The 14,447-nt window shown below is 44.0% G+C and overlaps 1 protein-coding gene and 1 long non-coding RNA gene across 34 annotated transcripts in view; one reads left to right on the top strand and one right to left on the bottom strand.

Moving 5' to 3' along the window:
* The window catches only part of CLASP2 (cytoplasmic linker associated protein 2), a 193,847-nt gene extending 191,065 nt beyond the window's left edge, over positions 1–2,782 (bottom strand). For 31 of the 33 annotated variants that reach the window (XM_053263355.1, XM_053263378.1, XM_053263356.1 and 28 more), the window contains exon 1: positions 1,529–2,782. In XM_053263355.1, coding sequence (XP_053119330.1) covers positions 1,529–1,708 — 180 coding nt within the window. In that variant the 5' untranslated portion in view covers positions 1,709–2,782. The remainder of the gene's footprint in view (positions 1–1,528) is intronic. The other 2 variants (XM_053263397.1, XM_053263398.1) reach the window with 1 other exon arrangement.
* Positions 2,590–3,973, top strand: LOC128330456 (uncharacterized). The gene is made up of 2 exons (XR_008310099.1): positions 2,590–3,013; positions 3,646–3,973. It is a non-coding gene; the product is annotated as an uncharacterized LOC128330456 (long non-coding RNA).
* The last annotated feature ends 10,474 nt before the right edge of the window (positions 3,974–14,447 follow it).

Raw genomic sequence — 14,447 nt, 5'->3', positions numbered from 1 at the left:
TCATAATCTCAGGCCCTGCTCATGACCCTGCCACTAAACAGAGATCCAGTTGGCGTGGGACGTGAGGCCCGGCCGCGGAGGCGAGGCGGCGGCCGCACTCGGTGTGCGCACTCGGCCCCTGCAGGGCGGCGGCGGCCCTCGGGTCAGCTAGTTATTCTTCAAATAATAATGCCTTCAAAGTTTGATTCTAGTACTTAGAAAATGTTTACCAGCAGTCATCTGTGTTTTACCAGTTTCCACATCATATAAATATTTACACAAAAGTCTTTCCTTCCCATTCACTCTTTCGTTTTTGTTTACAACAAAACTTCCATTATTATCCTGGCTATTTCCTTTTAGAGACTCTCTCACTAGCAATATCAAGTAAGCACATTGGGAAATAGTCACCTTTGACTTTATATAAACAACTTTCTGAAATTTAACTGTTGCAAACATGAAAAAAAGTCCTATCTAAAGGTGTCTTCCACGGATTTTCTATACATAAACATAAGCAGTATGACATCTCCATTAGCTAATTGTTTCTGTCTTGCTTTAGTACAGTACTTGAAAGACCACTAGGCTACCAAGTGAACTCATTTGGAGAGAGAAAAATAGTACCCAGGAGTGCCTACCAATGAAGAGTGCATGTGTGTAATGTGCACAAGATGCAAACTTATTAAACATGTGATGCATTAATACACAAAGAATCATCCCTGGGGAAGTACTCAGGGAATCAATTAAGAGATCTAAAGCCTGTACTGCAAAGCAATACCGCCACCAGATGACAAGAGGATAAACTAACTGCAGTTAATACACTGCAGAACAGCTACTGAACTGGACAAGTCCATCACTGGTAGTACAACAGCATCTCAAGGTTTCTTCTGCAATCTTATAAGTTTAAACAACTGCTCCACTTCATGCCTCAACTATTACTACTGTCCTGTGAGATAGCCAAGAAAAACCTGCTTAGAAAGTATAAAGCCCACGTCATTTATGAACATTCTGCAATGTAAGATGTAAAGTTCTGAATTAAAATATTAAAAATGGGGAAATAATTCACCTTCGAGACAGCACATACTTTTTTACTGATGTAACAGCCATCCACAGATAACACTTACACTGGCTACTTGAAAGACCCACAGAAAACCTAGTGCCACCTTAACAAGTGGAGTTGGAAGTATCTAAAACTAGATAATATATAAACATGATGTACAGCCACATTCTAGGCATATTTACTCAGACATCCCACTGAGCTCAGTGGTCTCCTCAGTATATTCACATAACGGCAGCCTAGTGTGATAGCAAGCAGATTTTACATGCCCTTCCTCCAACCCTCTGCCGGTACATTAACGTTTAAAGAAACTAGTATTGAAAGCAAACACTGTGATTTCCACAATGGTTTTAAGAACCGCATTAGTTTAAAAACCAACATCATGCTTTTCTCCCACAGAAGGTTCAGTGCAAGGGCAATCCCCAGAGAAACAATTCGGAAGGACTAGGGCCACATCCCATATATGTCTCCTACTGGGCACAATTAGTTTAACCTTACCTTATAATTACTGGAGTTGACCCATCCTGTCAGCTCATCAATCACTTTATCAAGGAGTTGCTGATCCTGCTCGAGGTCAGTGGAAACCCTGGGATCATTCAGATACTCCAGAAATTCCTGGCCGATTTGCAGCCTGCGGCCCACATCTTTCTGTTGAACCTGATCACAGAAGTAATCCATTTTGCCAAACTCCACCGTTGATTAGACTGGAACTTTACAGAATCGGCGGGGAAAACAACAAAAACACCACCCGGTCCTGCCTTAGTTTTCTACCTAGCGTTTATATGTGGAAAGAAATCGAAAATATCTTAATACAGCAATTCCCAGCAGTAGGGCAACTCGGGTATTCAGGAAAGTTCCCCTTCTCACCTCCAGAAGTCTGACCAGCAGAAAGGGGGAAGAAGATCTCTTGCTTTTCTTTTCCCCCCAAAAACGGAGCCCACAAAGTAAAAGAGAGTTTTTGACGACACAAAACATTAAACCATCTTAAGACGCATAAAAATGTTTTTTAAAAATCTTCAGTGATTGAAGTTGTGATGATGCAAGCGTGGAAGGAGAAGGGGAAGAATAAATCCTACGGGCGCTTGGGCTAGTGGAGGAAGGAGAGCAGTAATGTGCGTGTTGCTTTCTTCGTTGCCACTTTTTTCTCCGTAATCCGTTCCGCTCCAGCCACACACACACCAGAATAATAAACCTTTTCTAAATCTTCTGGGACAAGACAGTAGGAAGATGCCAGGCACTTTATAAGCGGCTGGAAGGCGAGGGGCTCTCCCCCGAGGCCGGGCAAAGGACTGCAGCAGATGCCACCCAATTGCCTGCGTCCCTTCCACTTCGGGCGCCGCTGGATGTCCCGCAGTCTTCTCACCGCAGCGGCGAGGAGCGGCCGCCTTCCCTGACCGGGGGAAGCAGGAAGCGGCCAGGACCGCCGTGTCGGTGCTGGGGAGAAGACAGAACTTTCATGCTCCCCACGCCGGTCCCGGGCTGGGCGCGGGGAACGAAGGAGAGAGTGGCCCGGGAGGAGGCAATGAGCTTGCGCCGGGTCTTTCCTCAAGGCGGCGGCGACGGCTGCTCCGTCCTATGGAAGTTGCGTCCACTTCGAGTCACCGCCAACCAGCCACACACCGGGGGCGTCACTCACGCTGCGGAGGCCCCGCCTTTTCCTTTCCTTTCCTCGCGCGCGCTCGCGCGCGCGCTCCCTCAACCCTACAACACTGAATCCAACGGCTCCACTTCTTTCTTTCTCTCTCTCTCTGTCTCCCTTCAGAGGACCCTACACACTTCCTTCCACGCCCTGCGCATGTGTGTGACTGCGGCACGCCCTCCATCCTTTTCCTGCGTGTGCGCGCGTGGACCTCCTTCCCGTGAGAGCGCGCATCCTGCAAGGACGATTCTCAAACAAGGCGATTGCGCATGCGCCCAAGGACAGCCACTGCGCCTCTTCTTCCTTCGGCTCATCACAACTTCCTTCAGCTCTCTCAACCAATCGTACGTGGAGTATGTGCGTGTTTGTGGAAGAGAATGCTTTTGTTTTAGAAGCCCACTGTGGTGCCTGTACAGAGTGTATGTCTTGGTATAATCAAGAGTGAACAGGGTAGATGTGAAAAAGAGCAAAATATAGAGAACGAACGAGGGGTTGAAGGTGGTTTTGGAAGTTCTTTGAAGGAGTCTTCGTTTTCAGGCGGTAAAAGAACGTCCCTCGCTGGGGCCTGACTTCAAAGAGAGAGCGCGCGCAGACCCTATCGTAGCACGCGCGTGCTGGGTGATAGGGCTCGCGCGACTGCATTGTTTGTGGTCTTTCTTAGTCGCTGCGTGATTTGTGGGGAAGTAGGTGTTCGCCTTGCGCATGAATGAGAGTTTGATTTATTATTTATTGATTTATTATTTGGGGGGGGGAGGGTTGGGTTTTGCTGCAAGGCTTTTAGGTAACTAGTTAGTTTCAGTGTAAGTTAAACTCGGCATTGCATTTCTTTAACGTGCAGAGGGACAGACTTGTACGCAACTGTCTGGGGCAGTGAGGATAATAAAAATAATGAAAGTCGGTATTTGTATGACGCTGTTTTGGGTGTCCATGTGTGTATCTTAGCAATCCTTGCATCCTTATGAATTGTGTCTAACAGTGGCCATTCTGCCTGGTCGCAGCGGAAGAACATAAGAAGCAACACGCACGCATGACTCCTTTCCTCCCAGAACGGTCTCCTGCTGTGACCACTTCACCTGGTCATGATGTAACTTTATTATATAACTGTACTTGTGGTACTTGGTGTGTGTTTTTTTAAAGACATTTCCCCCTATCCCTTTCCCTCTTTGTATCCTTAAATAAAACTTTATTATATAACTGTACTTGTGGTACTTGGGCTTTAAAAAAAAGACATTTCCCCCTATCCCTTTCCCTCTTTGTATCCTTAAATTGTAAGGCATCCTCTATAATAAAAGCCTTGAGCGTGATCCCGTGTCCTTTTCTGGCCCATGTCTTTCTCGGCCGTTCTGGGCATGTGCGGAGTGCATGCCCAGAGCGGCCGAGAAAGATACGGCCGCCCAGACACGGGCGGCCATGTTGAGAACATGTTGCCTACGGAGAGGGCAAAAGCAGCAGCAGGGGGACTGGGAGGACAGAGGCGGCAGCAGGGAACTAGGAGGGCTGAGGCGGTAGCGGGGGAACCGGGAGGGCAGAGGCGGCAGTGGGGGAGGAAAAAAACGGGAAGAAAAGAGAAGGGGGAAAAAACGGGCCTGCGGGGGAACCAGGAGGGCAGAGATGGCAACGGCGGGAATACTAAACTGCAGCGGCAGGGAGATGAGAGCGGGGTGAAGAGACCGGCCCATCCGCCGCGGCAGAAACATAATGGCGCCCATGTTGACTCTCGGCATGGCGGCGGCAGGAAGGACTGGCGGCGGCGGCTAGAAGACTGGCTCCGCTGGCGGCGGGTGCAGCGCGGGGACTGAGCCCGCTGGCGTTGGCGGCCGCAATGGGGGACTGGGCCCGCTGGCGGCCCAAGAAGAGGATTGGGCTTCGGAGCAAGAGCAGCACCCCCCCCCACTAGAGCCCGTTATTAAAACGGGCTTAAAAATACTTGTTGTATATAAGATACAATAATAGAGAAAATAAACCACTGGCTCACCCTGTCCTGTATTGTCTACTCTTCTATGCAGCAAGGGGCTGAGAATGGTGTCTTGTTTCGGGCCACTAACAGCCCAGTCCTGAGTATGTTCAATAGGACTTACCACTAAGCAAGTGTAAATAGCCTTGCAGTCCTGGTGACTTCAGAGCTAAAGTGATACTTGAATTGGGAACTTCCTGACTATAGTTCACACATATGCAACCCAATCCTGTGCATTCACATTGAAGTGAATTAATTTCAAGTGATCCTTCAGTCCTTCCCTTAACAGGAGTTACAGGAAACTGGATATCCCACATTAATAAAGGATCTTAAATCTTGCATTAGGCTAGACTCTCTCCCCCCGCAACTCGCTCGCCCGCTCTCCCCCCGCAACTCGCTCGCCCGCTCTCCCCCCACAACTCGCTCGCCCGCTCTCCCCCCAGCAACTCGCTCTCCCCCAGCAACTCGCTTGCCCGCTCTCCCCCCCAGCAACTCGCTCGCCCGCTCTCCCCCCCCAGCAACTCGCTCGCCCGCTCTCCCCCCCAGCAACTCGCTCGCCCGCTCTCCCCCACAGCAACTCGCTCGCCCGCTCTCCCCCACAGCAACTCGCTCGCCCGCTCTCCCCCCCCAGCAACTCGCTCGCTCGCTCTCCCCCCGCAACTCGCTCGCTCTCCCCCGCAACTCGCTCGCTCACTTTCCCCCCAGCAGCTCGCTCGCTCTCCCCCCCAGCAACTCGCTCGCTCGCTCTCCAAGCGAGAAACAGCCATCTGCAAAGCTCAGAAACAGCCATCTGCAAAGCTCAGAAATGCAGGTTGTTTTAAGAACACAAGAATACAATGTTTCCAAATAACACTGACTGACACTACACAGGAGGTGGCCCTCTTCTCTCCAGGTTTCCTTGGACAAACAATTGTCATGAGAAATAAGTTTTATGGCGCAAGCCTTTGACACTTTTGAGATTCATGACAGATGTTTGTTATCTTTTATTTTAAAAAAAACTTCTGAAGACCCATCTCTTCACCCAAGCTTTTTCGGCTTTTAAAATTTGTAGGTTTTAAAGTTGATGTGCTGGGTCTTTGTGCTTCATGATGGCATTCAGGGCTTTGTAGAACCTAAAGGGACAGAGTTTTCTTGCCTGGCTAAACAGTGCCAATAGCAGTGGCTTATGCAATCAACTGCCTGAGTCATTTCATAATTCCAGGGGTCTACTAGGTTTTCAACAAGACTGCCAACCAAGATGATGGAAAAATCTTCCAAAGCAGAAAGGAATCCATCTGGAGCCATTCATCTCTGGTGGTGGATCATTGTGAATCGAAATTCACTCTACCAGGTAACCAACTTTCCTGCAATGTTTCGGGCTTTTTAGTTTAGAAAAAAGGTGGCTAAGGAGGAATGGGACAGACATTTGGAAAACTAAGTGGTGTGGAAGATGTTGGACACAGAAGTTTTTCTTTCTTATAGAATGCTGGTTCATCAATGGAATTGATTGTCAGATTCAGCATAGTGACGGAGCACTAGCAGCATAACAATACTCTGGAAAAAAAGAGTATTTCACTTTCTGAACTACTCCGGGATTTTTTTTTTACATTTACAGTTAAGACTACAATAGTAAGATAATAGCCACTCCATCTTTACATGTAGGTACATGGGAATTTGTGGGGATACAAAAACAAAGGGGATGTCAGACTATGCATTTGTCTCTTATTTAACTTTAATGGCCTTCTAACTTTATATGGACCTCTCCTCTGTATTTCTCTGTGCAAGCAAGGGTCAAGGCTTTGTGGCTGAAGCAGAGGTTTGAATAATCCAGAGCCAAATAAACTGTTCAGTATTCAGCAAAACAGAATATAAGTTCAGACTTATCCAAAATGTGGTCATCATTAACATGTTTAGATAATTCAGGTCAGGATGCAATACAAAATGTTTATAGATTGTCAGATAATTAATGGAAAGCAAGGTCTTGTTCTCCAGAAATCAGCTGGCACAGGTTTTCAGCAGCATGTGACTGTGGAAACAATGTAAATGTAAATATCTGATGAGTTCTGCTAGAAAAAGCCTATATTTTATCAAGGAAAAGTTTTTTGGGTTTTTTGTTTTGTTTTTGGAAGAATGGTTCTGTCACCATCCAATGTGGATGAAGAGTCACTTCTAGTATCTGAAGTGTGTGCTCTCTCCAAACATGAATATGCAGATTAAACATAAATGGGGTCCAAGAAGGGAAGTGTCTGCTTCAATGTCTTTAACAATTTTGTTAAGGATGTCTTTAAATCACAAATGACTGCAATTGTGAATGGTCACTGTGATTATTTACATAGAATTGCCAGACTGTATCTGTTGCATTTCATAGCCATTGGCCTGTTTACTTCTTTTCTCTCTTTTTATGCATATATTTCTCTGCCATATATTTAATGACTGAATGAATCTAGTGAATATTATGACGGCTTATGATCTCATACATCTAATGAAGTGGATTGTAGTCTGTGAAAGCTTATGGTACAATAAATTTGTTAGTCTTTAAGTTGCCAGGAGGCTTTCTGTGTTTTTGCTGCTACCATCAAACATGGCTACGTCTCTGGAGGTGTTTGGCGAAAGTAGATATTTGAAAGAAAAATGTACATTGGATTTCGAAGGGGAGAGTAAAAATAGATGAAAGTTCTATTAGTAAACATTCCGAAAGAAAGATCAGTAGAATCTGAACCTACAATCTGAATGGCCATAACATGAATATACATTACAGATACGTGATTATCTTAATCACAAGGTAATGGCTGACATCCTGACTAAATTATTCAATGATAGTCCCACTGAAATTAATAGGCCAATTTAGTCACTTAAGAATTTTGGTGGAATTTCTATTGAGTAATTTAATCAGGATGCCATCCAAAAGATTTGCAATACTATTAACATTGATTACAGCAGTTATTATTCTGGGTCATCCTTCCTTAGTCTTGCATTTTAAAAAAAATGTGCCTCATCTGTCTACCACACAGAGACACTTGCAGATTCCTTTATTTTTTGTTTCCCTCTAATGTTCTTCTTAACTGTTCTCTCATTCCCTGATTTTACTATATGTTTATATTAAAATTTTCATACGAGGATTTTTTTTCCAGCCAAGGACTCCAAGTGCTGTTCAACAACAATAATAATTAAGAAAGTAAAGAACAACATAAAGCCTAATGGAAACTCAACAGCATCAGAATAAAGAAAAAACAGCACCAACAGCCACATAGTCAACAACAATCTAATAAGAGGAACAAGTTATCCAACACTGAAGGCTCAGCAATATGGTCTTTACGAAATTTTCAAAAGTTGACAGGAAAGGTGCTCAACACCAGGCATCTTGAGAGAGGGAGTTCCAGAGTTTGTGCTACTTACCCGTCTCCTTTGGGATCTTAAAAGCCAAGGAGATAATCAAGCAGTGGGATCAGGGGCGTAACTATAATAGAGCAAGGGGAGACAGTTGTCTGGGGGCCCACTGCCTTGGGGGGGTCCCACAGAAGCAAGTCACATGACTGACTCCCCCAGCTGCACACCCACCCAGGCTTTCTTCAGTTGTATTCATCCTCCAAAATTAATGTGGGTGTTAAGATCTGGAGCTACCAGAACAGCACGTCTTTCTCTAGTACCATTAAATGACTTGCATCGGCCACAATTTACAAAACCATTTAAAAAATAATGTAGGATGATGTTCTATTGTGGCACATAGGTTATATATATATGCCACTATATATATATATATATATAGAGAGAGAGAGAGAGAGAGAGAGACACACACACACACACACACACACAATATATATAACTATGCTTTTTGTTACCACTATTCAGCCTCATTTAAGATTTGTCTACTTCGTGAGCTGAGCTTCAGTGAAGGAGGGGTTGTCTCTGGGCCCACTCCAACCTTGCTACGCTCATGAGTGGGACATAGTGACTCAGGAAGACTGGGTCTGAATCAGACATTTACCTTTCCTAGATAATGCAACTCACCCTCATTGACCAGCTACATTTTTACATGAGCTTGTTCTTGCCAAATCGAGAAGGGCATTTGCCTTGGCATGCCTGAATGTGCTGCCCTCAGCTCCTCTAGAAGGTAGCTACCTTGGTATTCCTTTTGCTCAATGGTTATGCCCGTGTCAGTCAGGAGCGATTGAGACAATTGATCATATGTTGCTTCACTGTTTGTTTTATAGATATATTTGGCTAACACTCATATTTTGTCTAGATTCCTAGGTAGGCCATTGGTCTTTTATGTGTCTCTCCTTTCGTCCGACAGTGATTAATGTTTCCATCAAGGTGGCAAAATTTTGCTACACTGCAAACTGTTTAAGGAAGCAATTGGTAAAATAATGAATGTTGATTGTACTATATATTGTTATAATGGTGTTCTGTAAGAAATTAGTGGCAGAACCATGATTGCTGGAGGTTACTACTTTTCTCTTGTGTTGTATTTTGTCTGGTCAATGACTGAAATAAAGATTTCATTTCGTTCCTGCTTACCCACCAACCATATTACCCACCAACTGGAACACAGCAGAGCAGGCAGGTCTTTAAATACCTTGGCCCCATACTACTTAGAATGTTTTATTATTTTTATTCCAAATCATAAAACACAACGAAAAGGAAGCAATTGGAAACAAAAAATACTTAAGCACGTATCATACTATTTCAACAAGTACTTGTACACAAAATATTTATAAACAGTTACTTAATATAAAACTCTACAACAGTATGGGGCTATTCACACAAGCGCGCTCACACGTGGCTGGGCAGATGGGGGAGGCAGGGCACAACCCACATTCCCCCAGACGACCATGCCAAGCCCCTGCAGCACACAAGCTGCACCCATCAGTGCTGCCTGGAACAGCGTGGATGACTCTCCGTGCTGTTCTTGGAAGCACTGGTAAACAGAGGTCGAGCGCAGTGCACTGGGGGATAGTCCCCTGTGGGAATTCCCCAAACAGCTTGTGCTGACACGTTCCATGGCAACAAGGTTAAGGGCACCCTTAACCTCAGGTAAGAGCTGGGCTTGGGTGCAAGATTTAGCAACGAGACACTGCCGGGATCCACACGGATCCTGGCAGTTCTTATTGGCAGGCAAGCCTTGGCTGCTCATTAAAACAACCTTTATATGGAATAAGTTCTGAAAATACACACACCACACACACACCCCCATACACCCATAAACACACACCCATACTTATGTACGTATGTACACATACACAAATATATACATTAACACAAATATGTACACCTATATGAACTTGTATCCAGTACACATCATACATGCAACTATGTGTGTGTGTAAGTAATGCTATATCTTTGGTTTATCTTCATCATTCCTAGCAAGACAAAACAGTTGAGCATTATTTTGTACTTTATTGTTCCCATAATTGCTAGAGGCACCAGTAATGAATACACTTATTTTCTGGTTATCTTCATTTCCTTATTATGATATGAGTAAATTTAATTAAGCACACTATATCCCATGTCTTGACTAACAAGTCTTCCAGTATTATGTGATCTTGAAGACAGTTTATGTCACCTCTTGATAATTTTGGAATATTTAACCAATAGATATTGGTCCCAATTGTTGCAATACAAGAGCTTCCAAATTCATTGCATCTGCTTCACAGACACAGCTCCATACCTGTGGGACTATCTGAAACATTGTACTGAATGGGGGAGCATACTAGGAGCTTTGTGACTGAACTGCACTGGACACCTGTAGGGCTTTAGATCCTCTCTGGGGTCTACAAAAATGTAGTTAGTTGTCCGTCAGGAAAGACAGATTATAAAACTTGAAGAGTTTCTTGTCAACATTTTACCCCTGGTTTTCCTTCAGATCTTCCTGTTCTGTTTGACAAATTTTATCCTGTGTTTTTCCACCCGCCTGAAATCCAATTCTGTATGCTGAAGGATATAATCCTTCATGTTAATGATTCTACATCAGTGCCTCTCCCTATTTGCTCCACCATTTTCAGAAAAACTCTTAAAAACAGCATTTTACAAACCCGGAAATATATCAAGATAAGCTAGATTTCGGAAGACAAAGCTTGATTTGTGTGTGGAGTGCTTCCAAGGATCTTGAATGGACTTCGGGGTAGGTTTGGCTGGTGTGTGAATGCAAACACTCTGTTCTGGAGGAGATTCGGGGTAACAGCCCTGTCTGTAAAAGCTGATGGGTTGCATTTGTTTAGAAAAAACTCAACTGATTTTAGAGGTCTATAAAATCATGCATGGTGTGAAGAGAGAGAAGTTTTTCTTCCCCTCTCATAACACTAGAACCAGAGATCATCTGATGAAACTGCCAAGAAATTGAGGACTAACAAAAGGAAGTACTTTTTCACACAACACATAATCAACTTATGGAATTCTCTGCCACAGGATGTGGTGGCTGCCAGTAGTCTGGATGGCTTTAAGAGAAGTTTAGATAAATTCATGGAGGACAGGTCCATTAATGTTTACTAGTCTGGTGGAATTCTATAGGCCACCTCAAGCCTCAGAGACAAGATGCCTCTAAATACCAGTTGCAGGGGATCAATAGCAGAAGAGAGGCATACCCTCAGCTTTTGCCTGCGGGCTTCCCAGAGGCATTTGGTGGGCCACTGTGTGAAATAGGACGCTGGACTAAATAGGCCTTGAGCCTGATCCATCAGGGCATGTTCACTTTATCACATCCCCAGCCCAGGGGCATAGCAAGGTTGTAGTGGGCCCAGAGACAAGATTTTAAAATGCCACCCCGCTCACTGAAGCTCATGCTAAATTATTTTTACAAAGGTTTTGTAAATTGTGGACGATGCAAGTCATTTAATGGTCCTAGAGAAAGACATGCTGTTCTGGTAGCTCCATGTCAAAACTCACATCAATTTCAGAGGATGAATACAACTGAAGGAAGCCCGGGCAGGTGCGTGGATGGGGGAGTCAGTCATGTGACTTGCCTCTGGGCCCCCCACAAGGCAGTGGGCCCCCAGACAACTGTCTTCCCTTGCCCTATTATAGTTACGCCCCTGCCCCAGCCCATCCCATATCCACTTTGTGTGATTCTTCATTGGCTCAGCTGATAGATAGGCCACCCATTCTCTTTTCCTTTGTTTGCCTGAGGCACTCAGCAGCAGTACTAACACTGACTCATCTTTTTGTTAATATTTTTATTATTTCCATATCAGGAAATTAGCAAAGATCAAACAGTTTGATTAGTCAAGAAAATGATAACCATCGGGACATCTGAATTATGAAGTTCTCCCCCAATTCTCCTACCCAATTAACATTCCCCAGTTAATGACAGTCAGTTTTGAAAATGATATTAAAAATGTTTTTATCGAATGAGAAAATATTAAATAAGAAGGGTTAAGGGTGAGATTCCAGCAGAAGATTATCATTCAGTTAGAGAACAATTCTAGAAAAGATGGCCAAAGTGCATTGAATTTCTCTGATTTATTTATCTGGCAATACGTGATGCATTCTTTAATGGACAAGTCTAAAATATTTTCAACTCAATTTTTAATCATAGCCACAGAATGTGATTATAAAGCTAAAATGATAAGCTTTGTTACATAGGATGCTCTGGGCATCTAGAATATGGTAGGTTTGGGGCACTTCCTAATTGCAGGAAAACATCCCAGAATAAGGTGCTCAGCACTGCAATTCTATGTATAATAACATGGAAGTAAGACTCATTGAACTCTTCTGACTAAAAATACTTAGGATTGCATAGTGAGCACTTCAGCTTTAACAATAAGACTAAATTCTAAAAATACATCTTTTCAGAAGGAATCCATAGGGCATTTCCATATGAACAAGTGTACCATCCCATCTCTAACACTGATCATTTTTCAAAATGCCTTTATCAAAATAAAATGAAACATAATCTTAGAAAGAGTTTGATTTTCATTGTCATTCTCAAGAACATACCAATGACTTTTATTTATTTATTGCTTCCAGATAAACATCCAGGTGTAACTTTAGATGTTGCCAAGTTTTGTGTGGCTGCATACAAGATAATGCCAAGAATGTATTCAAGTAGTTCCCATTCTATGATTGTTCAAATGGAAGTCTTGTGTTACTGTGTTATTTTACTAGCTCCACAGCTAGAAAGCAGGCACTTGGGGTACACACATGAACAAGTATCGCTTGTTGGCCAAGATTGCTTAAGCTCTGTCCGGAGATCTTATAGTTCGACCTTTTGATCTCAACCACAGGTCCTTTCATGATAACAGACATCCTTCATGAATCTAAGAAGTGTCAATGCCATAAAATCTCTTTTTCATCTATATCTATAATCCTCCTGGGTGAGCCTTTAGAATGTGCGTCCCGGTGCCCAGCTGATTGGCTGGGTGGAGGAGGCGCCTGATAGGCTGAGGTGGCGGGAACTCACACGCAGCAGGAGGCCATTGAGCTGCTGCCAGGGGAAATGGTGGTGGCGGCGGCAGCGGCCCCAGCCACAGTGGCAGCCTGCGCGCCCGTCAGGGTCAGGAGGTGGCTGGGCCACCAGGAAGAGGAAGCAGCGGTAGGAGGCAGGAGAATCCGCGGGGTGGGGGGGAGACGCGGGCCAGGTGGGCATCAGAGATGCCTGCTGGAAGACAGGGAGAAGGGGCTGAAGGGGGGGAGTAGAACTAGGGGCACAGACTCTATGCGCCCGGTCAGCTAGTGATAATTGTTTGTCAGAGGGAAGGCTGAGGAGATGAAAGCCATCTCCTGCATAGTGTCAGTTGGTGTTATCAAGAAACATTGTATTCTTGTGTTCTTAAAACAATCTGCATTTCTAAGCTTGCAGATGGGCCATTTTTCTTGTCCACAGACTCCTTGGTGCCTTTTGCCCCCAAGGTTAACACCAGCAACAGTCACTGGAAGTACTATGCTGGGGGTGGATAGGGCCAATTACTCTCCCCCTGCTAAATAAAAGAGAATCACCATGTTAAAAGGTGCCTCTTTGCCAAGTTAGCAGCGGCTTTAATGTGTTATGTGTTTTTATTGTATGTTTTCATGCTGTGTTGTGAGCCACCCATAGAACAATTTGTTACAGGGCAGCTAACAAAGTTGTCTATTATGATTATTCATTGGGTTTCGCTCAAATGGTCCAAAACTTTACTAATACAGTTCTCATGGAATTTGTCTTAATTTATTATTTAAGGCCTGGTTTCAGATTCAAAGTTGCATTCAGCAATATCCTCCTCAGCAATCACTGGTGATCACTTGGATTCTCCCAAAAAGATTTGTCCAAACATTTCTTTGCAAACTTCTGCTACTAGCAAAATTACTTTTTTCCATTCGAAATGTCATTGTCAAGATTCTTGAGTGACACTTTAATTAAGCATTTGTATGGATTCCCTAAATAACTTTAGGGACTGATTCATTTATGTCATTGTTTTAAAACAGTGGACATTCCTTGATTTTGGGCTACAGACATTAAAGATAAAACAGTATTTATTAGCTTTAAGTCTCATTCATAATATACATAGCTTCCCAAACCATGGCCTCCAACAGCCAGTCCTTGAAATCTTACCTCCTGTGCCATCAGCATTCTGGCTCCTCTGCAAGCCTGGCAGACTTAGGTACTTCCTGAGCTGCAGAAACAGCTGACTAGGACCAACTGAGCCCTATATACATTCCTGACCGCTAAGCTAGCTCCTCAGACTGAGCAAGTTGGGAGAAGCTGTTTTTATCCCCTTCTTTATCTGCCTGTTCCAGAACCAGATTACCAGCCTGTCTTTGACCATCAGCTTTAAACCCTGATGTATTTATTTATTTATTCATTTATTTAAAATATTTCTATACCACCCAAAACTTGTGTCTCTGTACCTGTGCTGGAACCAGATGACCACCTA

Source organism: Hemicordylus capensis, chromosome 6 (assembly GCF_027244095.1).
Source record: "Hemicordylus capensis ecotype Gifberg chromosome 6, rHemCap1.1.pri, whole genome shotgun sequence".
In the NCBI taxonomy this organism is placed as follows: Eukaryota; Metazoa; Chordata; class Lepidosauria; order Squamata; family Cordylidae; genus Hemicordylus; species Hemicordylus capensis.
The sequence above is the reverse complement of the archived record's forward strand: the minus strand, read 5'-3'. Positions and strand labels throughout refer to the sequence as shown.